The 17,705-nt window shown below is 47.8% G+C and overlaps 2 protein-coding genes across 2 annotated transcripts in view; one reads left to right on the top strand and one right to left on the bottom strand.

The window, feature by feature from the left end:
- Positions 1-15,004, top strand: part of LOC119972312 (src-like-adapter) — a 53,056-nt gene extending 38,052 nt beyond the window's left edge. The window contains 5 exon segments of the mRNA XM_038808816.1: positions 321-424; positions 8,413-8,562; positions 10,141-10,264; positions 14,298-14,434; positions 14,437-15,004. Coding sequence (XP_038664744.1) covers positions 321-424; positions 8,413-8,562; positions 10,141-10,264; positions 14,298-14,434; positions 14,437-14,525 — 604 coding nt within the window. The 3' untranslated portion in view covers positions 14,526-15,004.
- tg (thyroglobulin) overlaps positions 1-17,705 on the bottom strand; it is a 475,922-nt gene that overhangs the window by 255,628 nt on the left and 202,589 nt on the right. Inside the window, exon 42 of the mRNA XM_038808459.1 lies at positions 17,399-17,595. Coding sequence (XP_038664387.1) covers positions 17,399-17,595 — 197 coding nt within the window. The remainder of the gene's footprint in view (positions 1-17,398; positions 17,596-17,705) is intronic.

Genomic DNA, 17,705 nt, shown 5'->3' on the forward strand with positions numbered 1-17,705 from the left:
AGGCCACAGGTGGAGTACTGCATGCAGTTCTGGTCGCCACATTATAGGAAGGTTGTGATTGCAGTGGCAGGGTGCAGAGGTGATTCACCAAGATGTTACCTGGGATGGAGCATTTAAGTTATGAAGAGAGGTTGGATAGGCTTGGGTTGTTTTCGTTGGAGCAGAGAAGACTGAGGGGCAGCCTGATCGAGGTGTACAAGGTTATTAGGAGCAGACTCAATGGGCCGAAGGGCCTCTTTTACACTGAGATTCTGTGAAGTTGAGCCCTCCTTGCCTTACCTATCTGGTGATTGATCATTGGTGCCATGTTCTTTACACAGTTGGCTCTTTGAAGGAATCGGGAGACAGAAGGCCGAAGAATTGCTACAGCTTCCTGGCAATAGAATGGGCTCGTTCTTGATAAGGCAAAGTGAAAGCCAAAAAGGTAGGTTCATATCTGTCTTATTGCGCATAAAGTGCATATGCTAAAAGTTAAAACACAGAATAGACCATTGTGCCAATCAGGATTGTTTAGATATTGGCGTTTTTCACCATTTAATTCATCCAATCTGATTCCACTCTGCTCCTTCTTGACTTTTAATATGCTCCCTTTTAAGAAATTAATACCCTTTGAAAGTACTTACGTATTCTGCTTTGCTTCAACTTGTGTAGTCTATGGCAGGGATTCCACATTCTAACCATCCTCTGTCTAAATATCAACTTTTTATCATGTTGCAATTGTGCCATCCATGGCAGTTGGTGGGATTTAAATTCAATTAATAACATCTGGAATTGAAAGCTTTTCGCAGTAATGGTGAGCATAAAACTATCATCGATTGTCATAAAATCCATCTGCTTCACTAATAAACTTTAGGGAAGGATATCTGCCATCCTTACCTGGTCTGGCCTACATTTGACTCCAGATACACAGTGATGTGGTTAACTATTAACCTGCCTCTGAAAGGGCCTAGCACGCCACTCAGTTCAAGAGCAATGAGGAATGGGCAACAAAATGCTGGCCTTGTCATCGACACTTGAATTTTTCTGCAAAAATTAATTTTTAAAAAGTTTTTTAAATAATGGGAAGCAATCTATTAATATTAATGCTATCCTTTATCAGGAAGCATGGTGGCACAGTGGTTAGCACTGCTGCCTCACAGCGGCAGGGATCCAGGTTCAATTCCAGCCTCAGGTGACTGTCTGTGTGGAGTTTGTACTTTCTCCCCATGTCTGTCTGGGTTTCCTCCGGGGGCTCCAGTTTCCTCTCACAGACAAGCCCTGTATCGATCGATGAGAGGTGACAAGGACAGGACAGTGAGAACTGGAAGTCCCTAACTTTGGACCAGCACATAGGCAGTTGAGTTTGATTCAGTCATATCGTTCTTGGAATCGGAACAGCGATTCAACAGCTTTCTTCACAACTGAGCAGCCCTCTTAATAAGTCACTCTGCGGGGTCGGGGAACTGCCTTTATTGCCCATGAACTTAGGCTCTGCAACATTGGCCTTGCAAGTGGTCTGAAGGGTAGACAAAGGGCAGCTAAGGGAAGAAGGTGGTGGTTACACTTCTTCTGGATCTCAACTCTTGATGCCTATGAAGAGACCAAAGCAGGGTTTCAAATCAAACTCACCAACATTCCTAAGGAAGATAAATGTCCTCTTTGGAGACTTCAATTCCAGGGTGGAAGCAATGCCCAACTCTGAAAAGGAAACATCGGAAAGGAAGGAGTTGGAAATTGCAACTCCAATGTGGTTGTCCTGCTCACCAAATGCACAGAATACCAGTTTGTCATTACTAACACACTGTTCCACCAAAAAAGACAATTTCAGGACTTTCTGGAGACAATTAAAGCCCTGGGACATGGTCAACTAGTCATCATCCAGTTCTGAGACCAAAAGGGTGCCCTTGTCACCAAAGTGATGACCAGTGCAGATGACTGCTGGACAGACCACTGGCTCATCCGCTCCTGGTATGTCTATAAAATTCCACCAGAAGCAGCAGAACATTAATAATAGCTCGGAAAAAAGATCAACGTTGAACATCTTCAAGAGCCAAGTATGCGAGTGAACTTCCAATGATGTCTTCACCAAAATCTCCAAAGTGTCCACTCTAATGGATTGGAGGAATACTGGAAAGACAGCTATCGTCTCAATCTGCGACGGAACCATCAGCTACAAGATCAGGAAACACTAAGACTGGTTCGTCGAAAACAACCACACCATCCAAGATATCATGGACAGGAAGAGGTAAGCTCTCTATGCCTGGAAAAATAACATCATCAGCAAGGCAAAGAGGAGGGCTCAACAATCCGCAACGGCAGAGGCACAAAGAAGTACTAGAGAAATCAAGAACCAGTGATGGACTGAGAAAGTTAAAGAGCTCCGACTCCACGCCGCCAAGTACAACACCCGAGGCTTCTTCAGTTCCACCAAGGCAATATGTGGACCCAACACCTTCGGCCTCAAACCGGTGTGGAGTAAGGACGGAACCCTTCTGAGAGACAGAAAAAGCATCATCCTTCGCCTCACGGGAAGGGCTGGAAAATCCGGCCCTGTATCTATTTGATTGGAGCCAAGGAACAGAAAAGCACTGTTGCATCGCTTGGTATTTACAACGAGCCCACATTCACCACCCATCCTCACACCCCCAACCCCACATCATACCAAAGAGGAGGTAGAGGAGCAAATCTGTAGGCAAGTGTCAGATAAATGTAAAAATAATAAGAAATAATAAAACAATAAAAGGAAAAATTCTATTACACTTACTGGAGAAAAATAATGTAAAGAACAAAGAGGAAGGAGAGTTCCTAAAATGTGTATAGAAGAACTTTTTCATCAGTTTGTTTCTTTCACAATGTGTATCAGCATGCCAAGCTTCCTTCTGCCTCTTCTCCATTTAATTCTTTTTATTGAAGCTGCATTTAATATTCCCATTCTCATCTTCAAAATATTTTTCCATAATAAGTTGCATCTGCCATCTCGCCATCCATCCACGCAACCTCTATCCATCCTTGTACATCCTTTCACAATCTTTTTTTGATGTTTTTCGGAATAATGAAGGGCTGGGCAGAGTAGATGGGGAGAAACTGTTCCCACATGTGAAAGGATCGAGAATGAGAGGGCACAGATTTAACGTAATCAGTGAAGGAAGGAAAAAGTGATATGAGGGAAAACCTTTTCAGGAAGCGAGTGGTTAGGATTTGGAGTGCATTGCCTAAGAGTGTAGTGGAGGCAAGTTCAACTGAAAAGGAAGAATGTGCAGGGTTATATGGAAAAGATGGGGAATGGCATTGGGTGAGTTGCTCATTTGGAGAGCTAGTGCAGACGCGATGGGCCAAATGGTCTCCTTCTGCACTTTAACAATTCTGTGATTACGTTAAAATTTCTATTACCCTACAATTTAGTACCAGCAAGTTTTGATATGGTTCCTTCAGTTTCTAAATCCACATCATTCACATATACAAGGGGTTATTGTGATCATTGCTCCAATCTAGAGATACTAATGTCAGGAATTTAGGTTACATTTTCCAAGATTTTCTAGCCATTAAAATAAATTCAAAAGAAACACGTTACGGCTGGAAATCTCCAGCTGTTCGCTGGCGGTGGACTCTCTTTTCCCGCCGGCAGCGCACGCCCGCCCGTGGGTTTCCCAGTGGCATGGGGTGGATTCAATGGGAATTCTCATTGACTGCGGCGGGAGCAGAAAATCCTGTCACCAACAAACACCACACTGCCGCCGAGAAACATGCAGCTGGGAAGCGGAGAACTTCGCCCTAATGCTTACGTTAAAACCAACCAAGCTAAAATTCAGTACATTTCCATTCTATGCTGTTCTTTTTTGAATGGCTAGATGATCTAAAATGTGTTGAATGGGCTTCCTCAACTATATTCACCTGTGATCAAATACTGCAACCCAACTCTACAACCTTCCTGAGATCTCTGTATTCATACAATTCTGATCGCTTGCCTATCGCCAGTTGTACAGCAGTGCTTTCAGATGCCTAAGCCCTAAGATCTGGAGGTCCCTGAACCCTTTTCTATCTCTCCATTTTTCCCATCTCATACTACTTTCTCAACGCAATTTACTCCCACACAAAGCACTATTTGGTCTTATTTCATTCATTCCGTAACAAATTGGAAGACGGAACTTTTATAGCCTGTCCTCCCATCTCAGCCCTCTGTACCACGCCTCACAGTACCACGCTGAATCCTGTCCAAAGCTTGACTATTTCCCTTGTGTCTTGGTGGGGGAAAAATACTTGAGTTTACATGGTACTTTTCATGATCACAGGAAGTCCCAGAGGGCTTTACGGCCAATGAGGTTTTGTTGAAGTGTTGTCACAGAGGAAATTCAGCAGCCAATTTGCACACAGCAAACTCCCACAAGTGGAAATGTTATAATAACCAGATCATCTGTTTTTTTAATTGTTGCTTGAGGGATAGAAATTGGCCAGGATAGGGGATAACTCTTCTGCTCTTTTTTCAAAATAGTGCTGAGAAATCGGAAATGTGGACTTGACCACACACTTCACATCTAACACTCCAGCGCAGTACTGAGGGAATGTTGCACTGCTGGAGTTGTGCCTTTTGGATGCAACGTTAAACTGAGACCCCCATCTAGTTGGACTTAGAATACACTGCAGTTCCCAAAGCATGCATTGTTCACAGCAGTGTACAGCTGAGGACTCTTAGACTGAAGGGATAATCCTTCAAAACTGAGATGAGGAGGAATTTCATCAGCCAGAGGGTGGTGAATCTGTGGAACTCATTACCACAGAAGGCTGTGGAGGCCAAGTCACTGAGCGTCTTTAAGACAGAGATAGATAGGTTCTTGATTAATAAGGGGATCAGAGGAAACGGGGATAAGGTCGGAGAATGGGAATGAGAAACATACCAGCCATGATCGAATGGCAGAGCAGGCTCGAAGGGCCGAATGGCCCAATTCAGCTCCTAAATCTTATGGTCTTAAAGATAATGAGATTCATACTCTATAGATTGGTAAAGTAGTTAAAAAGCTCTTTCACATAGATTAAGACTTATTTTTATAATGCAGAACATGCAGTAGAATTTTGCTATACCTGATTCCTTCATTTAAATATGAATCGCTGTTTGTTTATTATCATCAGGATAACAACAATTTATTTTTTAGATAGAGCAGGTTTCCTCTTATCCATATTAAAATTTCAAGCATCCCCTAGGCATTACTAATACTGGTGTGTGATTAGGTAGTTGTTACCAATGTTTCCTATCTTAATATCTAACATTCCGTCAAACAAAACTAACCTCTTCCTCACTGTGAAGGCCATTTCAATTCCTTCCACTGGTTTTCCACCGCACGTCATTGATTCAGGTTGTCACCTTATCTGGCTTTCTGGCTGGTACTCTCACTTCTTAGATTAAAAGGTCACAACTCACACTGGGATTTGAGAAACATATTTAAAGACAGGTCTCCAACACAGAAGTAAGGAAATACTTTGGGCCAAATCTAAATGAAGCCCCAACCTGCCTGGCTCGGCAGATGTTGAAGATCCTATGGTACTAATAAAATAAGAGAAAACAAAGGATACTCTTCTGTCAGTCAATATCTCCAAGAGACAACTGCAACTCCTTGACGCCCATCATTTTTGCTGACGTAACACCAATTATTGTATGCCAACTGTACACCACCAAGTTTTCCCACGATGTTTAGGAAGATATATGTGCCGCCCCCCATCTTCATAAAAACCCCATCACATTTGTTCATGCCTTAATGCACCAAGTTCATTTGTTTTGAGACAAGGTCTGTTCATTTGTCTTTAAAAATAAGACGGTTTAAATCTGAGTACCAACACATCACCACCATGATTCAATTGGTAAATATACTTCCTAATTGCATCCCGGGCCATAAAGGTCAAGAATATCCGAGTTTAATTTCCTGGGGCGAAATTCTCCGACCCCAAGCAGGGTCGGAGAATCGCCTGGGGCCGCCTAAAATCCCGCCCCCGCCGTGGCAGAGATTCTCCACCACCCGGGATGTGGCGGCGGCGGAATCTCGCCACTCCGATTGGAGAGGCCCCTGCGGTGATTCTCCGGCCCGGATGGGCCGAAGTCCCGCCGCTGGGAGGCCTCTCCCGCCGCCGAGGTTTAAACCACCTCTGGAACGGCAGCATTAGCGGCAACGAGCAGGCCCCGGGGTCCTGGGGGAGGTGGGGGGCGATCGAACCCCGGGGGGTGCCCCCACGGTGGCCTGGCCCGCAATCGGGGCCCCCCGCTCAGACTCCAGGCCAGTACCCTGGGTGCACTCTTTTCCGCCGCGGCTGCCGAAGAGAACCCCACATTGCGCATGCGCCGGCAGTGATATCAGCGGCCAGCTGCCGCTGACGTCACATTCGGCGCATGTGCCGACCGGCGAAAGCCTTTCGGCCAGCCCTGCTGCCGGGGGCGCCGGTTTTTTGCGCCAGTCTTCTGGTGCAAACCGCTCCGGCGCGGGGCTGGCCCCCAAAGGTGGGGAGAATTCCCCACCTTTAGGGAGGCCCGACCCCTGAGTGGTTGGCGCTACTCCCCTATGCCGGCACCCTCCGTCACGCCGGGTTATGGAGAATGCCGCCCCTGGTTTGTGATCAGATAAGCTATTCTCCAGCCGGGACTGTGGTTGGCCTTAATAGGTTTGAGTGGGAAAATGAATGGAGGCCTGGGGCGAAATTCTCCCATCGGGAGACTGAGTGCCGACGCCGGAGTGAAACCCGGAGTTTTCACAACGGCGTTGGAGGCCGCTCCTCACACCCTATTCTCCCCCACCCCCAGGGGGCTAGGAGCGGCGGTTCATGAATCCCGAACGGCCGCCCTTGATGCTTGCGTCAAAGCGGCGCGCCGGGAATGATGCAGCCGGCGGCGCCGAGGTGACGTCTGCCGCGCATGCGCAGGTTGGCCGGCTCCAACCCGTGCATGCGCGGTTGCCGTCTTCCCCTCCGCTGACCCGCAAGACATGGCGGCTTGATCTTGCGGGGCGGCGGAGGGAAAAGAGTGCGTCTCTTAGAGACGCCGGCCCGACGATCGGTGGGCACTGATCGCGGGCCTCTCACCTCATGAGCACACCCGTGGTGCTCGATCCTCCCTCCGCCCCCCACAGGCCCCACACATACCTGTCGCGCGCTGTTCATGACGGCAGCGACCAGGTGTGGTTGCCGGCGGCGTGAACCGGTCGGGTTCATCAGGCCGCTCGGCTCATCCGGGCCGGGCATGAAAAACGGTGAGCGTCGATTCTCCGAGCGGCGTGTCGAAAAACGTGATACGCCATTTCTGGGGGGGTGGGAGAATCGCGGGGGGTGCCAGGGGGGCGTGTCATGATTTGCCCGGCCCTCCCGCGATTCTCCCACCCGGCGTGGGGAGCGGAGAATCGCGCCCCAATTGCCGACGGCGGAGTGAAAACCGGAGTGCTTCACTCCAGCGTCGGAGGCTGCTCCTCACCCCCTAGACTCCCACCCCCTAGACTCCCACCCCCAGGGGGCTAGGAGCGGCGCTGCGTCAATTACATGTGCTGGGCCTTGGCGCCGCGTGAAAGCGGCGCCGCCTTTATTACACGGCTAGTACCGCGTAAATGACATCACCCGCGCATGTGCAGGTTGGCCGGCACCAAACCCACGCATTCGCGGTTGCCGTCCTCTCTGTGGGCGCCCCACAAGACATGGAGGATTGATCTTGCGGGGCGGCGGAGGAAAAGAGAGCGTCCTTCAGAGATCGTGGGCCAGACCCCTAATGAGCGCCCCCCTGGTGCTCGATCCTCCCTCCGCTCCCCACAGGCCGCACACGCAGCGTTTGCGCGCTGTTCACGCCGGCAGCGACCAGGTGTGGTTGGCGCCGGCGTGAACCCGTCGGATTGGGCAGGCCACTCGGCCCATCCGGGTCAGAGAATCGCCGCTCGCCTGCTACAAACGGCGAGCGGCGATTCTCTGAGTGGCCTGTCATGAAACGCGGCACGCCATTTTGGGGTGGTGGGAGAATCGCGTGCGGGTGCCAGGGCAGCGTGGCGGGAATCGCCTGGCACTCCCACGATTCTCCCACCCGGCGTGGGGGTCGGAGAATTGCGTCCCTGGTATATACACAAGGGTGGACATGTGACGATATAATTCCTTTTGCCCTTAAGTTGATTGAAGCATCTGGTGTGATTTCCCAATTTATAGTAATACTAATTTAACTTTGTTACAGAGTTATTAATAGGAGAACCTCTCTCAGATAAGGAGATATTTGAATGTGGGTGCAAAACCCAGCAGCTAAGAAGAACCTCAATCTTTACTTGCAGTTTCTCGAACTATACATTCACACCTGTTCACTGCCTATCTATGAATGTCTTGAAATTTACATATATTGAGAACAGGTAGCAGTGTGTCTTTATATTTATCGTGGATTACACAGGATAAACCTTGCTATTTATTTTGTGTGATGTGCATCTTTTGCAGGAACATATTGCCTATCTGTCAGGCACTACAGTGATATACCTCAGAAACTAGTGAAGCACTACCGGATCTTCCGTTTGCCCAATAAATGGTATTATATCCAAGAACGTCTCACCTTCCAGTGTTTAGAAGATCTGGTGAACCACTACTGCGGTTAGTATCCCAATAACCTCCATTAAACCACTCCAAAAAAGATGTAACTTTGAAATTAAGGTCACTGGATGGAACCGGTGGGTTAGCCCACCGCTTTTCCAAAATTACCCTGGACCAAATTTCAAATTCGGACTAGAGGAAAACATCTTTCATTTTTTATTTCATTTTTATAGTACGTGTCGGATAAAAGTAGTAAAATATCGTAAAACTAAAGAGAAAATTAAAGGGTTGGATTTGTTTTCTTTGGAAACATTAGCTACAAAGATCTGCGAACATTGTATAAGATTTAGGACACATTCAGCGCAGGCGGAAATTAAAGCAGGACTCGGGTCTCTGCCCAGGAGACTCCTGGGGCGGAATTCTCCGATCCCCCGGGGGGTCAGAGAATCGCCCGGGGTCGGCGTCAATCCCGCCCCCGCCGTGGCCCAAATTCTCCGCCACCCGGGAATCGGCGGGGGCGGGAATCGCGCCGCGTCGGTCGGTGGGCCCCCCGCGGCGATTCTCCGGCACGCGATGGGCCGAAGTCCCGCCGCTGACAAGCCAAACCCGCCAGTGGGTATCAAAGCACATCTGGTGCCTGCGGGATTGGCGGTGTGGGCGGGCGCCGGGGTCCTGGGGCGGGGCGATCTGGTCCCGGGGGGGTGCCCCCACGGTGGCCTGGCCCGCGATCGGGGCCCACCGATCGGCGGGCGCGCCTGTGCCGTGGGGGCACTCTTTTTCTTCCGCCTTCGCCATGGTCTTCAACATGGCGGATGCGAAAGAGACCCCCTCCCCTGCGCATGCGCCGGGATGATGTCAGCAGCCGCTGACACACCGGCGCATGCGCGGACTTCCGTCGGCTGGCAGGGTACCAAAGGCCGTTCACGCCAGCCGGCGGAGTTGGAGCCACTCCGGCGCGGGCCTAGCCCCTAAAAGGTGCGGAGAATCCCGCACCTTTGGGGAGGCCCGGTGCCGGAGTGGTTCACGCCACTCCATCCCGCTGGGGAGGGGAGAATCCCAGCCAAGGTCTGTGATATCAGAGGAGGTGGGACCAAACAAGTAGCTGACCCACGCCAGAAATTCTTTAAGGCTCAGTCTCCCTTGCATCCATTAATCTGGACACAGAAGAATCTGGGATATAGAGAAGCTTAAAGATGTAATCCTGTGTTACATGTCTGGACACCCCTGTCGGAGCAAGTCATATGGGTCCATCATATGGAGGGTCAATTGGTCAAAACCTGAAAAAGCACCTTCCAAATCAAAGGTAGCAACTGATCTGCAAAGCAACTTGCGAGTGCCGTGTATTCTGCTCCCTCCCCCTCATTATGTACCCAGACTGGTGCAGGTGACCTCTGAAGATGAGATGATCTCACCCTGGCCATGGGCAGGAAGAGTCAGGATAGACATTAGTGCTTCTGAATCCACCACACTTAAATCAGCAGAGGACTTGGGACCTTTGCAGCCATCTTATTCGGGGCATGAAGCATAATTCCTGGCACAAATTCTTATTATTCATTAGCTTACTCTAAATTTGCTCTAAAATGAATAATCACCATCATAGACACCTCAGAGCTGATGTATTAAATCTCTCCTATTCAGAGATAGCAGATGGTCTTTGCTGTTTGCTCACCCATCCTTGTCTGGCTCAGCTTGGCACCGAAAGTTCTCCTGAACAACCTGTCATCCTACGTCGCAACCAATTCAGTTGGAGAAACGTGAGAAGGTAACTGGACTAAAATATTCTGCAACATCTCTTTAGAAGCAATCCAGGAAGCTATGGGGTTGTGGTGCAGGGGGGGGGGGGGGGGAGGGGGGGGGGGAGGAGGGGGGGGGGGGAGGAGGGGGGGGGAGGAGGGGGGGGGGGGGGGGGGGGGGGTCCCCAACGAAGCAGGGTCTGGATTTTAAAAATCATTACTCTGGAGTTAGAAGTGATTTTTTTCCTCTTACGCTTTCAAAGTAACTATCAGGGTAAAAGTGGCAGGACCATCCAGAGTTGGTGATTTAAACCTGGAATCGCATGTTGGTCAGACTAGGTAAAGATTTTTTCTCATTATGCTGAAGACCATGACGCCCAGATAAAAATCTTTACCTTGTGGTCTACATGTGGCTCTAGATCCAGATGTTAGATATCCTTACTTTCAGGGCATTAGTGAAACATATAGGTTTTTAGTGACAAGTGATGATAGTTCTCCCAGAACTGATACTAGCTTTCAACTCCAGTCTTTATTAATTGAATTTAAGTTCTGCCAGCTGCTGTGGTGGGATTTGAATCTGTTTGTAGAGGATTAACCCGGGCTTCTGGATTACTAGTCCAGTGATATTCAATTCCCGTACCAGCCTCCCCGAACAGGCGCCGGAATGTGGCGACTAAGGGCTTTTCACAGTAACTTCATTGAAGCCTACTCGTGACAATAAGCGAATTTCATTTCATTTTCATTTTACCATTAGGCTTCCATCTCTTCAGAAATAGTTTATTTTTGGGGGATTGATCAATGAACTGACAGACTTATTGAATTTTCTGATCAATGGAGACTTAATGGTACAAGATGCTGGAGCAGTGCCACAATTTACCTCATTTCCTGTACTGACAACCTCAGCTCATCAGTGCAGGAAGAGATCGGGTACCGTTTTTAAAATGCCGCCCCAAACTCTTGACCCCCCTCGGAAACCACACCATGGCCTGCAGACGCCCCGCCCCCCACTGGCACACTACCTCTAAGGGGGTCCTCGAGCCCCCCCCCCCTCCTCCAACTCTTAAGGGCAGAGGACCCCCAGGCCCAATTCCTGGCACGGGCAACCTGGCACCCAGGCACCTTAGCACGGCCATCCTGGCACCTGGGTAGTGTCCCTGCTAGCTTGGCAGTGCCAGGATGGCACTTCAAGGGTGTCAGGTTGGCAATTCCAGGTGGCAGCGGGAATGCCAGGGTACCACCCTATCTAGAGTCCGACTACCCAGGGGCCTCCAATGACCTGAGAAACCCCAGTTGCCGTTATGCCTGATCCATGTTGCAGATCCAGTGCAGAGAATTCCGCAACTTCCAGTCGGCCCAACTCCGGAGTGATTTGCGCAATTTTTTGCGGCGGCGTCGGGCCACCTCGTTGAGCCGGGAGAATCCCGCCAAATGTCCCTTTTCAGCACATAAAATGATTGTGGTTAAATATGCAATTAGCACTGGACCCAAGTTAGTGGGCGGGATTCTCTGACCCTTCGCGCTGAAATCACACTGAGCGCGGGGGCGGTGAATTACCTAAAATATGCTCCCATGCCAGCACGCGATTCTCCAGCGACCGGAGAATCACCGCCAGTCGCACGCGATCGACACGGTATCGGTCGGGGGTCGTTGAAAGCGGCCCCACGGCGATTCTCTGTGCTCGAGGGGCCGAGTGCCCACCGAGTCCCGCCAGCGTTGTTCATATGTGGTCCCACCCGGCGGGACCTCGCCGTTCTGGCTACGGGGGCCGTCCTGGTGGGGGCGGGGGGATCCAACTCTGGGGGGGGGACATCCATAGTGGCCAGGGCCACGATTGGTGGCTACCGATCGGCGGGTGTGCTGATTCCAGGGGGGTGGTGCCAGGCCCCAGTAGGGCTTCACCATGTTGCACGGGGGCCAGCGCGAAGACGGGCATCATGCGCAGACCTGCGGCTGGCTGCCGTGCGCATGTGCGGCCGCGCGGGTGTAAATGCAGGGCCCCGCCAGCAGCCGGAGTTGCAGGCGTACGCCAGGGCCAGGCTGGATGGAGAATCACCCCGGACTTTGTAGGAAAAAGTCTGGAGTGAGTCCTGCCCATTTTCCGGCAGGGGTGGGGACTTAGTCCCCTGAAGGGAGATTCCCGCCCAGTGTCTGTGGGTTTCTGCTCAGAATTTCCCTTGGCGATTATCAGATGTGAGACTCCAAATTTCACTCCCAACATTAAAATCTTCTCTCGTAATAATGCTTTCCCTTAGCGGCTTGCATTCCAAATTCCAGTCCAGGTTTTATAAATAACTCTTTTAACCCAAGCTTCCACTCAGCTTTTAACAATGAATCCAGTCCCCTTTTAGGTTTACTTTGTCTTAACTGCTTTTGAACAAACTCTGAGATCCAACCATCTTTTTCCATAGTAGTTTCAACTCTCATTCCATTGGCTGTAGTAAAATCTCATTAACCTGAAAGTCACTTCAAATATCTTTCTGGCATCTCAGCCTTCTTCTCAGCTCAGTCGGTATTTACTGAACAGTTCTATATTCCAGCACCTTTAACCTCAGATTTCTTGGAAACTTCTACTCACTTCTCTAGTTTCTTTAACTAGCTGCACTTCTTCCCTGAACCATTGCTCCATGGCATGCATTTTCTTCTGGCAAAGCTGAGAATGATATTATCTTTCTAGTCTACTAAACCAACTGATTCTAGCAGAGCTGTGAGAGCTCTCTCTCTCACTACTCATCTCCAACTGTAATCAAATTAGCTAAACTAAAATCCTCTGTACCGTAAAAAGCCTCAGTTGCTGAGAAACCACTGCTGATTCATTTATTCTTCACGCCGTCGCCCTCTCTAAGCTAATAGAAACACAGCTGGATCTTAACCAACCCCCACATATACAAACCCCTTTGTCCAGCATTAATCTAACTATAAGGTTTACCCTTCCAGTCACAGAAGCATTAAATTAATCCCACTTAAAACTATACCTTATTTCCAAATATAAATCCCTTAAAACTACTTTTGTTTTCCTAACAGCATTATACCTCTTCCAATACCAATGTATCCTTAATATGCAAAGCTAAATGCAGTTCTTCAGCCTGACCAAGGTTCTATACAACACCAGGTTAAAGTCCAACAGGTTTGTTTTGAATCACTAGCTTTCGGAATGTAGCTCCTTCATCAGGTGATGAATTAATAATCTGATTAACTATTCAGATTAATAAACAAACCTGTTGGACTTTAAACTGATGTTGTGAGGCTTCTTACTATGCCCACCCCAGTCCAACACCAGCATCTCCACATCAACGTTCTGTACAACTGAGGAAAGCATTCTCAATTTATTAATTAGCATTTGGAAATTATGTTTTATACCTGTGCATCAGTTTTAGTGATATATTTATGTGGACACTTAAGTCACTTCACTTCTCCACAGTTCCAGGTTTCTCCACATTAAGAAATATTCTGATTTGCCAAGTGGATTACCTCACACCTCCCCACATTCAACTCCAGCTGGTACAGTTCCCCCCCACTGCTGTCGTCCCTCTCTGTCCCTTTGTAACTTCCTGCTTCCACCAATCAAAGGAAGAAAGAAAAGTAATTGAGAACGACATGTTGAGTCTATTGTGACGTTCCCCGTCTCCTCTCCTCCATCAGTGGCACAGGCTGCACCCGTCATGTGGAGCTTAGTCCACTGTGCATTCTTCTGCCTCCCTTCCTCCAGTGGTGGCACAGCCCACAGTCATCATACCCCAGCGAGTGGAATAAACTGCTCCACCTCATCACATCTGCCTCAACCTTTTTAAAACATCACCACAACATATTGTTTGAAGAAATTCATGCCTCTTTAACCAAGTTTCTGGTCAACTGTCCTAATATCACCTTTTGCATCTCAGTGTCAGATTTTATTTGATAATTCCGCTTGTGAAGCACTTTGGTATGTATTAGTACATTCAAGGAACGGTATAAAGGCAAGTTGTTGTTGGGCAGTTACACAACATATAATAGACAGGAGATAGTGAATTATCTGTGGGTTCTGAAGAGGGGATTATTTCATTTTTCTTATGGTTTGGTTCGCAGGGCTGAACTGCTGAGCACAAACTCACCGTCCAGAGATGAAGCCTTCGTCAGTTATGGGCTACGGCATAGCATCGCGTCCTACATGACCATGTCACAGGTGGATGATGACTCGTTACATGGCGGCAGCAAGAAGAGATGGTTTCATCCATCAGATCCAGTGCTCAGAATCGGCATACCTGCCTCCTCACCACAACACTGAGGGACCAGTACGACGATGACTTTGAATGAAGGCACACTCCCCAGCGGCTTGTGGCATACTTGCACTTTAGCGAGTCATTAAGTGTCATGCCAGTAACCCTCAGTGTTTCATCGCAAATCAGAGGATGCTACTCTCCATGTGCGTTCACTGATGGCCTGTTCCTTCTTGCAACATCTGTACAAATCTGACAGATTTATTTGAGCAGGATTCCAGCCTTCTGAAGAAATTTGAACCTCTTTACCTGTCCAGTGCCAAATTTTGTTTGATAATTACCCCTGTGAAGTACCTTGGCACGTATTACCACATTGAAGGTACTGGAAAATTCCAAATTGATACATTATTGTTGCCCAAGTATACTTCACCCCTCACCCATACTGACCCTGAGATCATTGCTTTGTATATATATTTAAATTACACAATGGCATGCTTTTCTAATTTGGATCCTTGTTTCGGGAAGGGTCTCTGTTCTAAGGAAATAATTCAGTGAAATGATTTTTCAATGATGAAATTTTGTGTCTTGTATCTTTTTAAGTCGCGTATTTATATTACTCAAATTGAGTTTAAACGTTGCCATGCAGACTATGTCCCTTGGCTGGTGCTTGTCCCAACACAGAACAGCACAGGCAGTAGCTGGGGGTTGGATGAACTTCTTTGCCGATCTCCGTTCCATGTTTGGGAGAATAATTGATCTTTAATTTCCTTTCTAACATGTAAGATCCTCATGTGACGTCCACCTCCTAACCAGGCCAGGAGCAGTTCTGGATTTACCCTATACGGGATAGCGTTAATGCAGACTCGGAAAGCTACATCCTCACTCAGAAAACTACATCCTGCAGTGTGCTTTCCCAGCTGTCCTGAAATGGCGCAGGGCGCCTATGCTATTGTAAGTCGCTCTGAGGTGCTGTCAGTTATCGATAATGCTGGGATAGCCAAGCACAAAAGAATGAGCCTACTCCAAAAACTGAAAGCGTTTTAAGGCAAGGCTTTTATTTTCTTTGAAATAACTTTGAAAGTTACTTTGAGAAAAAAAATATAAGAATTTCCGCATCTCCCTCCTTCACAACCCCCTCTAATGAGGAAACAGTTTACGATGGCAATGTCTCCTTTGATAAAAGCCCGTCATGCTCTTGGGTTTAGAAAATAGGGCCACTTGCTAGATGGTCAGCCAGAAGTGTGGAGATGCAGACTCTAATAGCAGTGAGGGAAAGCATACCTATTGCCCATATTTAATTGTAATGATGGGATCAAGCGACAAAAACTTTAGCAGGAGCTTGCCAAAAATTGGTTGTGGGTTGGCAGCAAGGCAGTCAGAAGCCCCAACCACCAATGTAAGACTAGAGCGATCCCAGCCCAGAGGAAAATCCCGGTGATAACATTGAAACATATCAAAGGTTTGCGATTTAGCTCACAATTATCTTCAATGTGAACCCACTGTTTAAAGTCAGCACAACCACGTGCCAGCCATACTCTCCAGAATGCAACAAAACACTGCCACCCACTCTTCCCAACCTAATACAAAGGCAGTTCCTTATTATTTCAGGATCCATAGGATTTCATCCAAAAGTCAGATGAGTTTCAAAAAAATGATTTTAAATGGTTGAAACCCTAGGACCAACAATGTTCATTGACCCTAAACCTGGTTTAGCTCGGGGATGTTTTCGCACACTGGGCTAAATAGCTGGCTTTTAAAGCAGACCAAGGCAGGCCAGCAGCACGGTTCAATTCCCGTACCAGCCTCCCCGAAAAGGTCCCAGAATGTGGCGACTAGGAGCTTTTCACAGTAACTTCATTTGAAGCCTACTTGTGACAATAAGCGATTTTCATTTCATTCCATTTCACCTATAATTCTGGTTTCCCTAATTTTATTGAGCTCTTGTTTATCAGTACGAAAGGAATTAATAATCAAATTAATCTCAATAAATCAATACAAATTACAACAATCTAGAACAACACCGCTCATCTAGGTACAGCAGTATCATGTACCAGTTTAAGTTAAATAAAAATATCTATAATTAAACACACTCTACAAGTTAGGACAGAACAATCTCACTTAAACCCTACTGACTAATCTCCATCCACACTTGCGTCTTTACTTCTTTAGGCCGCTGCAGTGAGGTATCATAACTGGGTTTTTCGATAATCTGTGCTGCTATTGGATTGGCCATCTACCATACGCAAATATTGCAAGTAATCTGGTCTGTCCAGTTTTACGTTAACATAGTTCCCAATTTCCCCCCTACTCTAAACCTTCAGGGCCCAACAAGACACACTGTTCAGAGAATGAGGGCTGACCTACTTCAGCAAATGGAGTTCTTCACCTGGTCATGGCACAATGCATCATAAGTAGGCAGGGGCAGCTTCCTCTCCCGCACAATCAGAAATTACTCAGTAAAGTCTCACCCCTGTCCAGAGTAGCATTGGGCACTCTGTAGTATGGGAGAGGGTGACAGGGTGTGGAAGGGCGAGCTGTGGGAAAAACCCTTCAAATATGTTACATCACAAAATGTTCCAACTCCAAGTGACAGCCAAAGCACTGTTAGCAGCTGTGAAGGAATCTCAATCCAGCTGAAAAGAGATGCTGGACGGCAATATTCTTTAAACCATTCCCATTCAGCTGCCAGAACTCGACTGGAATATAATGGAGGCTCCAGGTACATGAGAAAATATGGTTTCCACTGCACATTTGGCAAAGTTAGAGAGATAGAGAAGTCTTGAAGAGGTTCCTAGCCTTAAATGCAACAGAGCCTTCCTGTTATAGAGACATTTCCAAAATGGGGCCTTGTGTGTCAAGTCATCTGAAGCATGTCACAAGGAATTATTTGTTTGTTCGTACATCAAAGTATCATTTTAAGCAATACATTATGCCCTACTTCCTCAAAACGTCAATAAGATTGTTTCTTACCAGTAGCATGGCTCTTTTGAAAAGTCTGGTGCCAGATGTAGCGACGAGGTGCATGCTGGTGATGTCAGCCCCACTGCGGTCCGCAGTGATTGTGATTTGAGATGGAGATCCTCCAAAGTAACCAATGTTTCTCTGCAACCACTGTAACACGGCCACTTGATCCAACAGACCCCAGTTTCCAGTCATCATCTCAGTGTCTGCAAAGAGTGAGAAATTTCTGTTTGTATAAATCTTTTTCTCCCCAAAATATTTTAGTTCCTCCTCCCTTTCCAAAGCTGCAGACTCCTGCTGCAGTTTGGTTCCACTG

This window comes from Scyliorhinus canicula, chromosome 10 (genome assembly GCF_902713615.1).
Source record: "Scyliorhinus canicula chromosome 10, sScyCan1.1, whole genome shotgun sequence".
In the NCBI taxonomy this organism is placed as follows: Eukaryota; Metazoa; Chordata; class Chondrichthyes; order Carcharhiniformes; family Scyliorhinidae; genus Scyliorhinus; species Scyliorhinus canicula.